Source organism: Lepidochelys kempii, chromosome 7 (assembly GCF_965140285.1).
Source record: "Lepidochelys kempii isolate rLepKem1 chromosome 7, rLepKem1.hap1, whole genome shotgun sequence".
Taxonomy (NCBI): Eukaryota; Metazoa; Chordata; order Testudines; family Cheloniidae; genus Lepidochelys; species Lepidochelys kempii.
The window spans coordinates 18,711,350-18,731,112 of record NC_136386.1 but is presented as its reverse complement, the minus strand read 5'-3'; the positions used below and the strand labels follow the sequence as shown (position 1 = coordinate 18,731,112).

The window sequence follows — 19,763 nt, the reverse complement described above, 5'->3', positions numbered from 1 at the left end:
ATTCGGGATGTGCGGTTCAGAAGAGATTGCTGGGTGGAAGTTGTTGGAGCTAGAGCCAAATGGTGTGTGAACATGAGTGAGCTGGTGCTGGATGTTGCCTGTACATTTTTTTTTTTTATTCTACTAACTTGATTCATTTTTATTGTTGTGTCCCAAGGAATACATTGGGCCTGATTCTGGTCACTTTAGATAAGCTACTACCAGCAGGAGAGTGAGTTTGTGTGTGCGTGGGGGTGGTGGTGGTGAGAAAACCTGGATTTGTGCTGGAAATGGCCCAACTTGATTATCATACACATTGTAAGGAGAGTGATCACTTTAGATAAGCTATTACCAGCAGGAGAGTGGGGTGGGAGGAGGTATTTTTTCATGCTTTGTGTGTATATAATAAGATCTTCTAAACTTTCCACAGTATGCATCCGATGAAGTGAGCTGTAGCTCACGAAAGCTTATGCTCAAATAAATTGGTTAGTCTCTAAGGTGCCACTCCTTCTCCTTGCACAACTGTAACTTGATAAAGGTAAATGGAATTACACTGGTGTAAGGGGAAGGTGAATCAGGTCCATTGTAGTTTATTTAAGGCATGAGTGGGATTTTGGGTTCTGGAGAGACAATGCCAAGGAACACTTCTGTGGCCTTGAGCATGTAACACTGATGCTTCTGTTCCTGTGTTGCATAATTTCATGATTTGATCACCAGTCTCACAATATTTATAAAGTTTTTCATAAAGTGCCAACTGCTGGAGTCATGTGATCATATGAAAACCTCAGCTTTTTTTGCTCTGCATGGTGGTGGAGAAAGGCTTGAAAATATGATTACCAAACAGTTTAAAACCCCAAAGATACACAAACAGACTGTGATGCTGTATGGAATATGGGAGACACTTTATGATATTGTTGATACCAATATTACAAAATTGCAAGGAATCTTACCAGATATGCTATGTAAGGTATCTTTGACAATGTTATGCTTTGCCAAGTATGATGATCTTGTTTATGTGTCTGTATCACCTTTATATTGTGAGTTATAGATATGTATGGTATTTCTGTATTTCCAAACTTGTGCTGTGTTTCTGGGTGACACCCCCAGACTGCCTAGCCTTTTCGATGGCCCATCAAGGGTCATCAGCTGTAAAATGAAACCATTGAAAGGAGCTAGGGGATACACCTGCTGAGTCAGCAAGACATGTAGGGACATGCCAATGAACAGAACTCTAAGGCCCTGTCTACACTGGCAGGTTTCTGCGCAGTAAAGCAGCTTTCTGTGCTGTAACTCCCGAGGTGGACACGCTGCCAAGCCACTTAATGCGCAGAAACTGCACAGTTACAGCACTTTAAAATAACCACCCCAAGGAGAGGTGTACATCTTTCTGCGCTGGGGCTACAGTGCTGCGGTGCCAGTGGAGACACCCTGGGCGATTACAGCGCACCGATTGGCCTCCGGGAGGTGTCCCACAATGCCTGTTCTCGCCTCTCAGGTCATCGGTTTGAACTCTATTGCCCTGCCCTCAGGTGACCAACTGTCACCCCCGCCCCGTAAATTACTTTGGAATTTCGAAAGTTCCCTTCCTGTTTGCTCGGTGATGCGAGCAGTGGTCTCAGTGCATCTTTCCAGGTGGCCAGGCCGGCTCCACGCACCAGGCGATCCCCTGCTTGGAGCGATGCTGAGCTGCTGGACCTCATCAGCATTTGGGGAGAGGAGGCTGTCCAGTCCCAGCTGCGCTCCAGCTGTAGGATTATGATACCTATGGACAGATTTCACGGTGCATGACAGAAAGGGGCCATGACCAGGACACACTGCAGTGCAGGGTCAAAGGGAAGGAGCTGTGGAACGCGCACCACAAGGGATGGGAGGCAAACCGCTGCTCTGGTGCTGCGCCCACGAAGAGCTGGACATGATACTCGGCGGCGACCCCACCTCCGCTGTGGATACTTTGGTGCCTCGCATGCCACTCAAGAGTGGACCGAGCCAGGAGGAGGAAATCTTGGATGAGGATATGGAGGGGGAGGGGGACCCAAGGGCAGAGGATGACTTGGAGGTCAGAGATGCAGGCAGCCAGGAGCTCTTTCCTACCCTGGAGGAGCCTAGCCAGTCACAGTAGTCAGAGCTTGGCGAAGCGCAAACAGGAGAGGAAGCCCCTGGTAAGTGGATTTGATTTTGGGAATCGCTGAAGTGAGTTGTTGGGGGCAGGAGGGTTGCAGAAAGCAGGCTTGTCTGCCATCTCATGCCTAGTCTGAGCAGTGGAACAGGCTGTTGTTTGATTCCCTCACTTCATGGGAATCTCCCTCTGAGATCTCCAGGAAACTCTCATGGCAATACTGGACAATCTGCTCCCACAAGTTCCTTGGCAGAGCTGCTTTGTTTCTTGCCCCATTAAGGGTAACTTTCCTGACCCACTGTGCCGTCACGGCAGGGGACACCATTGCTGCACACAGGTGAGCCACATAGGGGCCAGGGCGGAAGCTGCAGTCTTGGAGAAGACCCTCCCTTGATTCCCTGCTCACCCTCAGCGGTGAGATATCTTCCATACTGATCACATCCGGTGGAAAATGTGGAGACAGGAATGATTATCAGCCCCCACCCTCCAGTGCTGGCTCTCCCCAAGAGCCACGTGCCCAGTGTACAGCAGGGTCTGGGAAGAGTGATTTACCCTGCTGCTGTGGCTACTCACCATTTTGGGGGTCTTGTGGCTCATGTGTGCTTGCCTGGGGTCAGCGAAGTTAGTGACAAGTGTATGAGTACTGGCTGTGTTTTAAATCACGGAATCAGTGTTCTGTGTGTTGCGAACAATACTGCCTCTGTAAAATGTTGCATTTAAACTTTACAGAGATGACCTTGGGAGCCCAGCCTCCCTCTTTGTTATCGGCAGCTAAATGGCTGTACAGAATTAGAAAGCGGCCAAGAAGAACTAAGAGGACTTTCTGCGTGATGTTATGATGCACTCTGCCACTGAGAAACAGGAATTGAAAGAGTGGTGGGACAATGAGAAGAGGGACCAAAAGGAGAACGCGGTATGCCAGAATGAAGCTATGGAGTGGCTCTTAACAGTTATGGAGCGCCAAGCAGACATGCTCCAGGTGATACTAGCTCTGCAAACTGAGCAGCTCTGTGCCTGCCCTCCCCTGCAGCCGCTGTCACAAAACTCTTTCCTATCCACACCCTCCACACCACCAACACACTCTTATCAACCTCCTGGCTCCAGCCTATACCCGCGGCATTCCACTCCTCCCCCATCACAGTGCAGCACTACAGACTTCCAGTACCCACTGCACTCAACACCCGTCCCTTTGCAGTTTGGCCCTGCTGAAGTACAGTACCCGCTGCATTGTATTCCAAAGGAGAAGGTTGGATATGATCCTTGGACATACACAAATCTTTAGCCATCTTGGGACCCCACCTCCTCCTGGGACCTTCCCTTCCCCCATCCCCTGCACTGCTGATGGGTTTTTTTGTTTGACTCTCTCCTCCGGTTGTTGTTTTTTAATAAAAGAATTGTGTTGGTTTGAAAGCAATCTTTATTCTATTAACTGAAAGCAAAAAGAGCCCTGTAAAGCAGACTAGCCTGTGTTAATGTCTGTGAAATGCCCACAGTGATCCACAAGCGCCCGGAGAACCATTGAGAAATGAACCCTTGCAATTAACGTATTCGGTGGCTAGGTTATTTGGTGCCAGAATTGGAATATGCGTGCCATCTATCACCCCTTCGCAGTTAGGGAAGCCCATTTGTGCAAAGCCATCTACAATGTCATGCACATTGCCCAGAGTCATGGTCTTTTGGAGCAGGATGCGATTAATGGCCCTGCAGACTTCCGTCAACGTGAGTCCAACAGTAGACTTTCCCACACCGAACTGGTTAGCTACCTATCGGTAGCAGTCTGGAGTAGCCAGCTTCCATAGTGCAGTCACCATGTGCTTTTCCAACGGCAGGGCAGCTCTCATTCTCATGTACTTGCACCGTAGGACTGGGGCGAGCTCATCACATAGTCCCATGAATGGTTTCAGAGTATGGTTTCATGAATGTGGCTTTCCTCATCTGAAAGTTCTGTAGCCACTGCTCATCATCCCAGACATGCATCACAATGTGATCCCACCATTCAGTGCTTGTTTCTCGAGCCCAAAAGCAGTGTTCCACTCTGGTCAGCACCTCTGTGAATGCCACAAGGAATCTCATGTTGTAACTAGTACGCGTGGTGAGATCAATGTTGTACACCTCTTGCCTTTGTAGTTTAAGGAATAACTCCACTGTCACTCATGATGTGTTGGTCCGAGCGAGCAGCATACTGGTCAACAGTTCGGGATCCATTCCTGCAGCCCGAAGAGGCAAGGTGCGCAGTACACAAACCTTTGAAAGATGGTGCCAAATGCGGACCGAAGCACAGGGATTTCTGGGATGCGAAGTAATCCATCACAGGGCATTGGGACAGGATCCAGAATGCCCCATGACCCCCCTCCATCTTCCCATAACTCTTAGCAGCAGAAGAGGAAGAGATGCTCTGTGGGATATCTGCCCAGAGTGCACCGCTCCGAATATCGCTGCAAGTGCCACAAGGGTGAACACGCTATTGCGCAGGCAGCCGACAGTGTGAACACACAACAGCGGTTTCCCTTCTGCGCGTTCTGAGCGGCGCTGTAACTCCACCAGTGTAGACATACCCTAAGGCTTTTCCATTCCATGTGCTGTGCAGCTTGAGTTTGGGACAAAGGAAGTACAAGCTCCATGTCAAAAGAATATAAAAGGCAGCAGCGTCATCTCCATTTTGTCTTCATTCCTGCTTCTTACCTCTGGAGTAACTTTTCTACAAACGAAGCTCGGAACAAAGGAAAGAATGACCCATCCAAGCTGTGGATGTGTTCCAGAGGGACTTCCAAGCCAGCAAACTCTCCAATACTGTTAAGAACCTGATATATGGGCTTTGAAGTCTCTGTATGTATCTCAATGCTTTATCATTTAACAACTCTCTTCTTGTTCTTTCTTTTTCCTTATAATAAACCTTTAGTTTTAGACACTATAGCATTGGCTGGCAGTGTGGTATTTTGGGTAAGATCCAAACTAATATTGACCTGGTAATGTAGCTGACCTTTTGGGGTCAGGAGAACATTTTGTATATGTGAGCAGAGTTTTTAAATAACTTCTCACTGTACTGGACCTAGGTGCTGATTGGGAGTCAGAGAACTGGAACGCAAGAAAGGGAACTGTGTGATTTCTTTTTTCAGCTTCTCTATAACCAGTGTGGGGGATCAGAAGCACAATTTGTAACTGGTTGGTGAGTTTAACTTCAGTGTTAACTACTAGTTTTGGGAGTATCTGCTCTCCCTTTTGCAGCCTGTCCTGACCGTGGCATTTTCATTGAGGGCTGCCCCAGGAACCCCACATCAAACAGACCCAAAGCTTATTATTTTAAAAACTATTGAATTTAATATTTAAAGATATTGAAGCCAGTCTAAAAATTTTGAATGCTTGGGATTGGCAATGCTGAAGTTTTTCATTTGTAATATGGGGACAGTAATGCTCACCAATGTCATAGGGTATTGTAAGCATTAATTAATTAATATTTGCAAAGTACTTTGAGTAGGCAAAATGCTTGGTAAGAGCCAATTATTAAGTTATCAAACACCACATTAAAATTAGGAATGTAAAATGTTAACCAGTTAAGCGGTAAGCAGTAGTCTTACCAGTTAACCAGCTGTAACTGTTCACCTCGGGTTGGCTGGCCCCAGTGGCCCCACGCCACCCGGCCGGAGCGGGTCCAGCTGCGCCGCCTGGCTGGAGCAGGCCCAGCCCCAGTCCCAGCTGAGCCGGCTGGATGGGCCCTAGCTGCCTAATCAGTTAACCATTTAAACAAAATATTTTTAATAGTTTAAACAGTTAACTTTTAAAACGGTATTTACATCCCTAATTCAAATGTTCCATGTATCAGAGAAGCCCATTAGGGGAAGAGCAATCAACAGAATTATTAGGAACAAGACAATGCCATTTACCATTGTTTTTGTAGAGCTCTTTAAGCCTTTGATGTTGGGCTCTTTTACATCTAGCAGTGAATTTCCTTGCTTGGATGGGCTTTTATGAGGCAGTGTTATTTTCTTGCTCTCTTTGGTTTTAAACATTTAATATAATATCTGTGTGCACAAGACAGGGGGTGGGGTGATGGAATTATAAATATGACTATTTGTGTATATAAACAGATCCTATAGGGAGGGACACATTAGAAATGCATGGAGTGATATTGTATAGATCAGTAATGTTGCCATCTGTGTTCTATATAGGCTATGACAGTATATACTCTACCTGCTTGTTAGGAGATTGCTATTTTCGCATTTGGGGTTGGGAGGGAAATGTGTAGGAGGACTGAAGTGTTCCTTTTGGTTAGTCATAAGAGTGAGCTAGGACTCCTATGTCTTAGTCTTAAGTCCGCCACTTGCTCACTGTTTGACCTTTAGCTAATTACTGTGGCCCTGATCCTGCAGTCTTCTCAGTCTAGGCAAACTCTTGCACCCCCTTGAAGCCATAGGTCTTGTTTGGGGGGTATGCAGGGTGTTGCTGCAGGCAGGCATGAAATTTGGTCCCCATCTGTAGCCCCGTTGGCTTGGATGGAGATGCCCCAACAGAAGTCAAACTACACCGACGCTGGAAGCCCTATTGATTTCGAGGATGTAAGGTTCTGCCTGTGCATAGGGGCATTATCGGGGTTTTTTATACCTCACTTTACCCAGCTCTAAAAGGGGTACCCTAGTCCTCACTCCCAGAGGATGGAATGAAGTTTTAACAAATGGCTGCACAAGCAAAGCCCCTCTTCATCAGTGGATCTCAAGGCACTGCAATTGATTTTTGCGACAACAAAATCCTTTTTCGAGGCTAATATGGAGATAAAAATACTGGCGTCAATACTACAGTCAAGGCAAACAAAAATCTCTGTGTTATCTGTCCGATCTTTTCTGCTCAGCCCTTCAATTCTCTTTACCAATAGCATTTAATTAAACGAGCAGAGGAGACTTTTCCCAGCGCTGTTGTCCAAGGCAAATGCGTGCCTCTCCCGCTGCAGAGTGGCTCCATTCAACAGAGCGAAGTTCTGCTTTACACCTTTTTTGCAGAGCTCATCGCCGCCTCTTACAGTGAGTTATGCGCTCCTGTAGGCTACAATGTGTCAGTTGTTATAAAAGCTGGGGGGAGGAGCCAGCCTGCGTGACGTGAGGAGAGCTCAATTCAAGCCTGCAGTAAAAAGCAGGGCTGTGCACAAGCTCCAGGGGAGTGAGCAAATGCATTTCCCGCGGGCAAACTTCTATCTCTGGGTTTTAATCCTCTCGGCTCGTCAGACGTGCTGAGGGGTGGGGGTATGAGGAAGCGAAATGAGAGCCCCTTTTGCAACCTGACCTTCTTGGATTAAAGCCAGGGCTTTCCTTGCTTGCTTTGGGTTTGACTACATGCTGCGAAGGAGGAGTCCTTGCGTGTGTGTGTTGTTGTGCTAGGCTGCTGCTAAACTGTGATTAATATATATATTTTTAAATCGCTCTGAAGATTTGGGTGCAGCTCAGATTCCCCCACCCCCACTCCCACCTTTTAGTATTGTTTCCACAAGGGCAAGCTCCCAAGGTTCCTTTCTGGTGCTGCAGCCCCTGGGTTGTTGCAAATGAAGGGAATTCTTTTTGCAAAGGGAGAGAAGGAGGGATTTTTATCTTTGCAGCAAAGTGAAGCACACACGCTTGAAAAGCTGCGAAACTGACTCTCTGTGATCAAATTGAGCGGAGCAGACGGGGGGACTTAAAAAAAAAAAAAGAGAGAGAGAAAGGATCCTGGGATCTTTTAGATCTTTCAAAAGATGTCATCTCAAACTAAGTTCAAGAAAGACAAAGAGATCATAGCAGAATATGAAACTCAAGTAAAAGGTTAGTGAACGCTTTACCTTTTTGACTCCCTCCCCGCCCTTCCCTCCTGTTTCTCATTGTCAAATCTTCTTATGCATCAATAATCTTATTGTGAAAATCCTGGATAAGCAGCCCAAGCCCGGATTGTTTTATTTTCTGCTTTTGGCCATACAGAGAGAACGAGTGGTTTGGAGTGTGGATTATCCGATGGATGGGTAGTAAAAGCTGCATTGCAGTTGTAGGAAAGCTATATGGCTGGCTTTAGGAGTGTCAGTTTTAGTAAGATCCATACTTCCTCTTCTTGATGGTGATAAATCATTCTAAAGCCATTTTGATAAATTTCACCTGCCTCAGATAAAGTAAAGTCCTTTTCTAGGTGGCTATGAATATGTTTTCTAGGTGGCTATGAATATGTATGCATCAATCTGTTATATACATAAAGTAGTTGACATTTAGTATGTATTCTGTAGGCAAAGATGTATACCTCCCACATACAGCATTTTCACAGATATTCAGCATATTCATATTAACAAATATTGAGGTATAAGAATACTATCTATTCCATGCAGTAATATTTAGGATATATCTTAATGCTGCTAAAACCAAGGATGTTTAAATGTAGGACTAGCACTCCATCCTTAGCTCCCAGGTCACACAATATTATGCCTAGGCATCGTGGTAGAACATATGTTGCACACACCCTCTGCTGTGAAACCTCTGCAATAATAGGGTGGGTTCTGCGTGGAATTTCTGGCATCAATGTATGTATTTATTCCTGATTCAGTAGCTCTGCGTTAATGTAATGTTGTTTGTGTCCTTCCTCCCTTCTTTTAAACAAATATTTAAAAAAATAATAATTCTCATTGAGAAATTAAGGCCCAGTGCCTGGGTGACCTTTTAATCTGCAGATTATTGACACGATACATTGTGCTGTCTGGTGTGGAACCAATATCAATGTCTACTTATGGCTTTCTTTAATCTGTGGATTATTGACAGGATAATCCAAAGATCTGTTACGGTCTGTTGTGTTTGCATGCTCTCACCATCTGCTGATAGGCACCAATTCTGTGGACTGTTGACAGAAATAAAATCACTGGGAAATTTTGGATGCGAAGTCGATAGTGAGCAAGTGCTATGCATTAAAACGGAATGGTCACCTTCATTGTTTTTTTTTAAAGTGATAACTTTCCCATGAAATTAACAGTTGAGACCCAGATCCTGCAAACACTTAATTCATGTTCTTAAGTTTATGGGCATGAGTATTCCTTTTGAGTTCAAGGGGGCTACTTGCACGCATAGGGTTAAACACAAGTGCAAGTGTTTTGCAGGATCAGGATCTTAAAGGGTAAATGAGATTATTGATGTATTTTTGGAAGTAAATAAATAAAGTGTACCTTATTTTTTTACATTCTGGTAATGTAGGCCCTGATCCTGCAAATACTTTTGCAAGTGACTTTATGCCTATGTGTAATTCCATTTAATTCAGTGGACTACTTGTGGACATAACAATTGTGAGTAAGTGTTTTGCAGGATTGGGTCCTTTAAGGCAGACTGCTCTATTTCTAAATTTTACAGATAAAATGCAATAAAAAATTCCTGAGTTGAGACTACTGAATGCCAAATTTCAGACACTGAGCTTATTTTTATTACAGCTGGATTTATAATGGAAAAGTTGGCATCTTCTAGTCTAATGAGAGTACAAATGGCTCTGGTGTAGTGAAAGGAGGGGTGGATGGCTGTGTGTGTTTATAATTGCACATGAATAATGTGTGTTTTGTGTATGGTTTTATTCTGATTGTTAAAAATGTGATTTCTAATACTGGGCCTCATAATTGCTCTATTAATTGTTCTTGGATATTCTGGAATTCTGTCAGAGAACTCCTTAATTTTGTTCATAGTACCATCATTATAATAATCTGTAACTTGGATTATTTTTGTTGATGGCAAAAAATTCTTGCGCTTGTAATTTTAAACTATTCATTGTTAATGTGTTTCCATTTAAAGAAAATCCAGATTATATAGGTGGAAGATTATATGGAACAGCTCCCATGACCCTATAATAATTTTTTGTTATATAGAAATTCCATATTTCGCTGTTTCTAAATCTCTGGTTAAAGGAGAAGCCTTGTGTAGACCCTTTATATTAGCAGAGTTAAAAAATGTAAAACTGTGTGAAATGCCTCAATGAGGGAAGACTTGTGAACACTTAAAGTTAAAACTTTATTTATTTTATTCTCACTAAGGGTCAATTAGCTTGTGTCAGTTTCTTCCTGAATTCAGCCATATCTCCCTCCCCAGATACATCATTTAAATTGAACTGCTGCTTGGATGGCTCAAACCAGTGCCAGATGGGAAGGATTTTGAGGAGGGGGTTGTCAGTTGATTTTGTGCCATTGTTTACTCTCTTTTGCATTTCAGCCTTTTGTAGCCAGTTTTGAAGAATGATAGAACAGTCACAACATATACTGCTCGGTGCCAATTACCTTTCTCCTCATGTATAATTTGGGCAAAGTGATGTTATTGCACCCTGCAGTTAAGCAGATGAAATACTCTCTTAGCCTACGAAATCTCTCTGCTTTAAAAGGGAGAGAAGGGTTTGCTTTTATTCCTAAAGACTGACCCATGCTTATACAGTATTTTTTTTTTTAAAGATGGATTGGGCCAAATGTGGCCCGTGCTTCTACCCCTCCACCGCTGACATCACTAGGGCTGTGGGAGGATTAACTGAAGATGGGGTAATGGGTTACTCTTTCCAACAAGTTTTTCCATGAATATCTCCATACCCTTTTGTGGTGTCTGATTAGGTTCAAAATATTAATTTGCCATGATTGTTCATTGTCTGACTTCAACAAAATGGAAATGTTGAAGCTGTAGGATCACTGGCACTGGGGCGGTACTCATGGAATGTATTCACCTTTGATGCCCTGTTTCATCAGAGCAATTGGGACTTGGGCCAGGCCACTTTTCTGGGTGGCAGCAACAAAGAACGGAGGCTCATTTTACCCATTGAGTTGGGATAATTTTCTTAAGGTTATTCCATTCTTATGGTGCCTTTTGTAGTAACAGAAAAGTCTGTTTTCTGTTACAACCACCTGATCTATCCTTTAATCTGACTGTATGTTAATTTATGCGTTGCTGAAGATTGCAAACAGTGAGGAGAGAGGATTTGTTTAGGACGATGCCAAAGCATATGACTAGGACTAACAAGATGAAATTAAGAAAAGGGGAATGTGCACAGTGGGTCTGGTTCTGGTTCACCGCTGCCCCACTGCAGGTTTATGCTGGCATGATTCCTGTGAAATCAGTGGAGTTACCTCTGTATAAAACTGGGGCTAGGATGACCAAATCAGGGCCAGAATTTTGTATCAGCAGAAACTTCCTAGTAGATGCATTTTGGCTGGTGAGTCGTCTCCACAGGTAGTGGTGGGAGCTCCCCTGGTTGAGACATTTAAAGAAAAAAAAATCTCATAGATTGGGCAAAACACTAGAAAGTGTACTGTAGGGAATAATTGTGCACTGATGGCTTTCCCCACTCTGGCAGGATGGATGTTCTCAACTTTGGGGGTCACGACCTCCTCTCCTTCCTCTCTTCCCCAGTCTCAGGTGGTTGGGGTCACTCTGCCCTTCACATGTTGCTCAGTGGTCAAACTAGGCGTACAATCCTGGCTTTATTGAAATCCGTGGCAGAACTCCTGCCAAATGCATTGTGGCAAGGACTTCTCCTATAGAATCAGAGCGGTCCCTTCTGGCCTCTAAAATCTGTGAAATGTATGGGTCCAGTACGGAAAAGTCTGGGAACTCCTGGAATAGATAAACCAGTCCGTCTTTCTCTTAGCCGCTGTGGTTCCATGAACAGAATGGCTACTTGCATTGAATGGCAGTGCTCGCAAGGCTTAGCTTTAAAACGAAGCCAACCTTTAAGAGGGAAAAATTATGCTTGCGCAGGAAAGTTTATTTAATTGTCTTTGATCATGTTTCATAACTGTGCACCCAAATGGTGATGTAGTTTAGAGCTCCAGATGTTGAGCACCACTGTGCAGAATACAGGAAGGCCTGTATAGGGAAGCCTGAGTTTGTCCTTCAAGGGAGGGCATGTTCTGTGAAAATCATGCACCTCCTACGTGAACAGAACGGAGTGAGGTGCTTTGGATTCCAGCAAATGGTGCTCTAATGTGCAGGATTTATCAGTGTACATTTATGGTGCAAACAAGTTCCTTCACTAAAGCCATGATGGCAGCCTTCCAACATCTGTTTTCTCTGTCTCTTTCTCCTTCCCCTTTGTGACGATCAGGTCTGTAACCAAACTTCCCCCATGTCTTAGTGTATTTAGATCCATGTATTTGGTTCAGGCCTATCTATATCTGACATATAATCTTTGCAGTTATTAATCCAATTTGGCTCTCCTCCAAACCTGCACTACCCTTTTGAAGGCAATGGGTTGCATGGATGTAAGCTTGAGGAGAACTGGCCTTCTGTTTTTCCTTCCAGCTAGCCTAGGTCTTGTCTACAAAATCTCCAACGAATGACTAAAATGGAGAAAACTAGTAAGAGAAAGAGACTAATGGAAACAAAATTCTGGCATTGGAACAGCTGGCACATGACTATAACAGGAGAAAATTGAAGAAGCATGTCTTATTATGGAGAAGAGGCTGAATTCTGAACACAGGGCTACAAAGTGTTCCAAAAGGCTAGATGAAAAAAGTGGGGGAGAGCAGAAAAAATTCACACATTTATTTCCACCTGGGGAGAGAGAAAAGGAGTTTGCTGTAGTGGTATGTTAAAATTCCACCTCCCAAGAAAAGACCCATGATCCATTCAGGGACGGTGATTACTGGCACGTACAACATCAGTTTATTATAGAGGAAGTTTCTGAGACTTGTAATACAATGGTGACCAAAATTATGGCTATATTAACTGGTAGTTTTCTCATCCAATGTGTCAGAGGCCAGAATGGAGAGAATCTAATTCCCACCTCTTTAACCCATTAACAAGATGGGGATAACTAGGCTAGAAACAGCAACCCCTCTTGGAGAAGAGACCACCATGTGATTATATATGGTATCTCAAAAATCAGAACGGTTTACTTCCAAAAACAAAACCCATGATTCCAGACAGGTCATTGCATGTTGCATGCATGTTAATGTGCGTGGATGTTGCTGCTAACAGCAGTCATTTTAGTAGTCTAGATGCATATCATGGAAGCTGCCTTTAGCGGAGATGAGAGAAAGGGACGAATATTAAAACACTAAAATTGACTTGGTGGGGAAAATATGTGATCTAAACATCGCAACACAATACATCAGGGAAAAGCTAGGTGCAATAAAGAAAAACAAAAATGCTTACCAGAAAAAAAAATCACCGGCATACTGAAAGAGATAGAGGTTGGAGAAACACAATGAATTTTAACAGTAACCCTAGCTAGCAATAGTAGAAACAATGTAGATGAAAGCCAAACTGTACTTCCAGTGAGGTTACTAGGGAATTTTGCCTTTGATTTCAATGAGAGTGGGTTCAAATCCAAAGCTTTCTAAGGTGTGCAGTTAGTTGAAGAGGAACTGAAAGAATAAAAGATCGGAATAGGTGTGGAAGTGACGCAAGATGTAAACAAACTGGAAAGAGCTCAGAGAAGAGGGACAAATGGTTAGTGTGCTGGCTGGTTTGATTTGAGGAAAGATTAAAAGAGCTGAATGCCAACTAAAGGGAGTATGGGGGGGATGTGATCATATTTCTAACTAGAAGGTAATAAAGCTCTGAAATAAGCTCCCCCCCATTTCCCTCTACCCCCACAGGGGTTGTGGAATCCCTCATCACCAGAGGTTTTTAACAACAGGTTGGATATCAAGGATGGTCTAGGTTTACTTGGTCCTTTCTCAGTCTGCGGCCTGCACTTGATGACTTGTCCAGGTCCCTTCCGCCCTTCATTTCTGTGATTTCGGTCTACAAATACCTGACGGGTAATAAACACAGAGGATGGAGAGGAATTATTTAATGGAGTTTGAGATGGTTGGACTATGGATAATGGGAGGAAACAAAGGAAAAAGAGCATTTAGGCTGAATATCAGGAACCTTTTCCTGACTGTGAGATTTCAGTTGTCCAAAGCCCCACTACTGTGCCATTTCAAAAATAGACTGGACAGAACACTAGATAATATACTGAACTGTGTGTGCGGTCTGACGAACTGAGCTCTGCCTCGATTTTGGTCTTGAGCAATTTGCTTGCAGTGACAATCAGCTCTGCCCAGTCTCCAAATAAGGAATATGCATCACTTATGTCCCATTTGAGGCTGAAATGGGATTAAAGTGATATGTAGTCCTTGGATGCAGGGTGATTTTTCACCCCTAATGTCTGTGTGTGGCTGGCTGTCTCTCTCTGGAGAATGAGGATAGTTATATTTACTTACCTCATGGTGGAAAGGGGGTGGTTGTGAAGATTAGTCAATACTTGTTCCACACTGTTGAAGGTATAAGGTAGTTATATGCATATACAGATTATTATTAGTGGGGGTGATGCAGGGGGTTAGGACTAGGTGACCTAAAAGCTCTTTTCCATTAGTAATGTCTATGCAGTTGGATAAAATGGACATACTGGATGATGATATATGGCTTGTATTTCTATGATGCCCATAGCTGAAGGGTCCCAGTCTGTTGGGGAAATTGCTCGTAGATCCTTAGGGCTCTCTTGTTTTCTGTGCAAGAAGAGGCATAATCTGTAGTGCTTTCAGTATGCTGATGAAACTCAGCTTTGTCCATATCTTGACTGGTTCAGGAGAAGCAGTGGGGTCCTTTACCTAGTGTCATCTGAAGACTGGAGCATGGCTGAGAGTGAGCTGTCAGTAGCTCGATCCAGATAAAATGGATGTGATGCTGTTAGGCTGGGAGAATACAAAGATACAGCAGAGATTACATTGACCCCCCATGACTGATGGTGTGTGCCTGCTGGGTATTGCCAAGGTTCATAATTTGTGTGTCTAGTTAGACAGACAGCTGCTGCTGAACAATAAAGTAGCAGTTGTGGCCAGGGTGGCGCACTTCCATCTGCACTTGGCTGGAAAGCTTTGGGCTCTTCCCTTCAGATTCAGATCTCACTACCCTTGTCCATACTTTTTGTCATTTCACGATTAGACACTGCAATGACGTTGCATCTTAAATCTCCTTGGCACATCTGGATGAGGGGAATGTCTTAGCAAGAGCATGACACAGCACTCACTGATCTGCACTGCTTTGCCATTTGACTTCTGGCTAGGACTTAAGATGTTGGTTTTGATCTGAAAAGCCTAAATGGCCTGGAACTCTCCCTACCTGAATGACCACCTCTCTCCATGTGCCACAGTGCCCCAGCTATAATCCACAGAGACATTCAAGCTAGAACTCCCTCCATATACAAGAGAGCGGTCTGCATGTTCTCCATGAGGTGCTCTCACGGGGGCCACTTGACTATGGAATTTACTCCCAGCTGGTTCAAAATAAGCAGACTTTGTTGAGCTCTTGGAGAGGAAGGGAGGGTAGAGAAAATAGGAGAGGGTGTGTGGCTGAATGGGGTATTGGTTAGTTTGTGATTGCTTGGTTCCCACTGGGTATCATTAAGGAGGGGGTGAGGCTGATTTGGAGGCTCTGTTATGATGTGTATATGATCATCAGTGATGGCAGGGCACGTAGAGCTATGGATAGGTGCCCTTTTATTTTAGAAATAAATAAATAAATTCTGTTTGTCTGCCTTTTGTCAGACCTTGCTGTCCATAATGGTCTGTATCTGCTTTCAGGACCTTTCTTTCTCACCTCTCTGGAACGCTCATCACTACTGTCAGGCCATTTTCTCTCTTTGTGTCCTCTGCTGTCAGTTAATGGGTCTGAGGCCCTTACTTTTTACATTCTGCTGCTGCCCTACATCCCTTTTCAGTTGCCAGAATATGAGAGATGGGCCTAGAAATAGCGCCAGGAAGCTTCTGCTGGTATTCTTCAGACTTGTTTTCTGGATACACATTTCAGGATGCAAGCTTTCTTCTTTGCATTTCCCAGATTTTTCAGAGGCAAGAATGGATGCATTAAAAATAAATGCTAATCCAGCTATAGGCGCATATTTATTACATTCCTGTTAAAGCTGCTTGTACAATACAGGAGATCCTCCGATGCACAGTTTAAAATGAGCATTTTCAGACATAAAATTTTAATTGGTCTGTCTGGCCAGAAAGATAAATAAATGTCTCTTCAGCCTCATTACTGTCAAATGAATGATTTGTTGTTTTAAATGTGGCAAAACTAACTACTTTTAATTATATAAATGCAAACGTGGATGATTCAGTGTTATAAATCTTGCAGGGAATTAGGCATCCTGGTGATAGCACTGTTTAATTTGAAACTGCTTGCTGGGGCTTCTGCTAACCCTGGCAAAATACAGGTCAGCAATACCCTGTTGGTCACTGTTGAAGCTGAGACCCCACAATGCTCTTTCATCTCCTTGTTCTGCTGTCTGTCTGGAAGCTGAAGAGCATCCTCCTTGACCCATGGCTATGGGAGATCTCCTTTCACTGGTGGCTTTGGCTCCATTGTGGAAGAATTGCTTGGGGCTCATCTCTTGTACATTGAGGGCTCTTAACAATTACTATATGAATTGGGGGTAAAACCAGCATTTTAGTGGCATTAGCACATGAAAGTGATTTCTGCGTGAAGAGGGCCTGCAGAATCCAGGGCCGCCAAGAACCAAAGCATCCTCTTAATTTTCACTGGAGAACTGCACTTAAATTTTACATTGTAGCAGCTAATCCCTTCCCATTGGTCCCACTTTGCTCAGGAAATGTAGAGTATTTCGATATGAAAAGATTCTCATTGTCAGCAGCCATAGTTGAGAAATGGCACGTTGCCCTAAACCCAGCACCTGCTCAGAAGGCCAGGCCTAAATTCATCCTGCCAAACTCTGGCATGTTAATGTGTATGGATACCACCATCCTATTGCCAAACCTGACTTTGGGTGTTGTAGATACTCCGGCTGCAATTTGTACTGATTTGTAAACTAAAGTGAAATGGGAAGGGGCCAACAATTGTCTGCCTGGATGGAACCAAGAGATCTCACATGGTGAGCTTCTCTGATGTGACTGAATGAAAGTTTGCTCCCTCATATAGGCTGGTGGGAACTATTTTATTTATGGGGCCAAATTCTGCTTTTGGATACACATATGCAATTCCCATTGATTTAACTGCCTTATGTTACCAATTTTGCTGTAAAATCTAAGGGCCACAGCCCCCATTGGCCTGGGACAGCGAACCGCGACCAGTGGGAGCTGTGATTGGCCGAACCTGTGGACGTGGCAGGTAAACAAACCAGCCCAGCTCACCGGGGGGCTTACCCTGGTGGATAGCAGGCCAAAGGTTGCCGATCCCCGGTATATAGGATCCTTTGACTTCAAGAGAGCTTTGCTGATGTGTACCAGCTGAGACCCAGGCCCTGAGTCTGGTGTGAGAGCAGACTTTGTGAATCCGATCCAGGTTGTGAGGCCTGGCATTCAGACATCAAAATGGACAAACAGTGTCTCCTTTTCAGTTAATACTTTTTCTTGTGGGGTGTGGATTATTATTTTTTTTTAATCTAGGTCTGATGACTTGGTCCAGGCACATGGGTTTTGCATGAGAGAAAAATCTACCGACTGAGAAGGCTGTGTGTGCAGAGCAAAGCACTGCTCAGAGACTGAAAGAGAGTGGTGCACTTCTGTGATTATAATAAAGATTAATTGATGCTCTCTAATGGAAACAAATTGAATCTATTATAGATGCTTCCTGTTAAACTAACATCTAGAACACTTGTGCATGAAGGCCAGGATAGTTCAACTAAATCAGCAAGTTCTTGGAAACAATTGACCATCAGAAGCCATTTATGTTTATCTTCAGGATAGAGGCTAAATGGACACCCAGTGAAATACCCTTGGAGCGGGCTTCTTTCATTTAGCCACTGGGAGGAGTTGGACAGGGCAGCTGGCATCCTACAGGAAACGACGGGAAGAGTAGTGCGTGTGCGCATGCGGGAGAATTTGTGGGAGAGTGGGCTTTGGGAACAAAATTGTGCATGTTTCATCTTGTTGCCAACGGGGTGCTGTTTGCACAGGGGCATGGAGTGTTTGTCTCAGAACCACGTTATTCAGTTGTCTTGTAGACCAGTGGTTTTCCACCTGTGGTCCACAGACCCCCTGGGGGTCCGCACAGTCTGTCAGATTTCCAAAGGGGTCTGCACCTCCACTCAAAATATTTTAGTGGTCTGCAAATGGCAAAAAGGTTGAAAACCACGGTGGTAGGCTAACCTGAGGCATAGTCTAAGGCTCCCCTGCACAGCAACTCTTATTTGGCCAGGACACCCTGGGTTATAGGCAAGATCATGTCCTCACCATGGTTCAGTTTGCCTGCGTGTGATGGGATCAAGCCCCGATTCAGCCATGACTGTAATACAGTTATAAAAGTTTGGCCCAATGAGCACAGGGAAGACCCAAAAAGTATTATAACACGGCCCAGTCACTACCATGTTATACACGGTGACCAGTAAATTTTGCTAAGCCATCATGGCTCAGACTTCAAAAAATGGGAGCCTAAAGTTAATCTCCTTAAGGCCATATTTAGGCTTTTGGCTAAGAGGCCTGATTTTCAAGAGGGCAAAGCACTCCACTGGGAGCTGCTGGGTGCCAGGATGCCTGTCTGTACCTGATTTCCAAAAGGTTGCGATTTAATTTATTTGTGGAAAAAAAATGGCTGTTTTTTAAAATACCTCCTGCCTATCATATGTATTTCTTTAGTTCTTTCCATTCCAGGATCGTCAGACACTTCACAAACGATAGTGAATGAAGCCTCCCATATTGCTGTAAGGTTGGGAAGTGTTACCTTCATTTTCACAGATGAAGAAACCGAGGCACAGAAATAGGTTAAGTGACTCGCCTGGGGGCACACGAGTCTGCTATGGAGCTGAGACAGAACTCGGCTCTCCTGACTCCCAGTCCTGTGCTTCAGCCTTTGCTGCTTCTCCCTGTGACATGCAGTGCATTTGTGCTGGTTGGCTCTGGGTGCCATATTTGAGGTCGTGATGCTCTTCAGCCCGTGATGAAGGAGAAAGAAACCAAAGCCACACAGAGGTTTAAAATGGAATGCCACCAAATTCAAAGCCCGTTAGTATAACCTTACCGGCCAGAGTAATGGCAGAGGCAGCATTTGAACAGAACTGTACTTTAATCCCTTGGGTGCATATGGAAGCATTTTGTTAAGACCAAAGCAGCTACTTCTCCAGCTGATGACCCTGAGGGAGTGCCTGCTGACGGATGCTGACTCAGTGGTCTTTCCTTCTCAACCCTTCCTTCCCCATTGAGCTGTTAAAGCAATGAAAGGTTCCTATTTTCATATTCCTCAGCCCCTGCTGCATAGCTGTGAGGTAGAAGATTCCCCCCCCCCCCCCCGGCCCAAGACTCAAAAAAGGCCAGGATTTTGTTTTCCCCTTAGGTAAAAATCCAAGTGCTCCTATTTACTACAATATGCAGTTTAAATCACCACAAGCATTTCTTTCTCTAGCTTGCCTTTAAACTTGGACTTGAAGGTTTTGCTTTGCTCTAGGTTGAGAAGCTTTTTGTCCCTGAGCTGAGGGACTGTAGTTAGGAGTGGTACACCACAAATATATAACCAGTGTAATCTGTGTATAGACATGCATTGATCCCTGTGGGGCTCTGAGCTGGCCTTAAACCCAGCAGGTCCAATTCTCCCCATGTTGATTTCAGTGGGAGTTTCTTGGACCCTGGCCCAAGAAATGCAGGTTACTGCTTGTGATACCAGGGAAACCAACCCGATTTCCCTCTCTGATGCTTGGGCAGGAGAGAGAAGCTACTGTGTTCTAGGTTCTGTTTCCTACCCTCTGCAGTACTGGGATCCTGATCTGACCTTTTCTC

General features: G+C 44.3%; 1 protein-coding gene across 3 annotated transcripts in view; it reads left to right on the top strand.

Moving 5' to 3' along the window:
- Positions 1-7,214: 7,214 nt before the first annotated feature.
- The window catches only part of SRGAP3 (SLIT-ROBO Rho GTPase activating protein 3), a 226,581-nt gene continuing 214,032 nt past the window's right edge, over positions 7,215-19,763 (top strand). For 2 of the 3 annotated variants that reach the window (XM_073351215.2, XM_073351214.2), the window contains exon 1: positions 7,215-7,878. In XM_073351215.2, coding sequence (XP_073207316.1) covers positions 7,812-7,878 — 67 coding nt within the window. In that variant the 5' untranslated portion in view covers positions 7,215-7,811. The remainder of the gene's footprint in view (positions 7,879-19,763) is intronic. The other variant, XM_078853575.1, reaches the window with a different exon arrangement.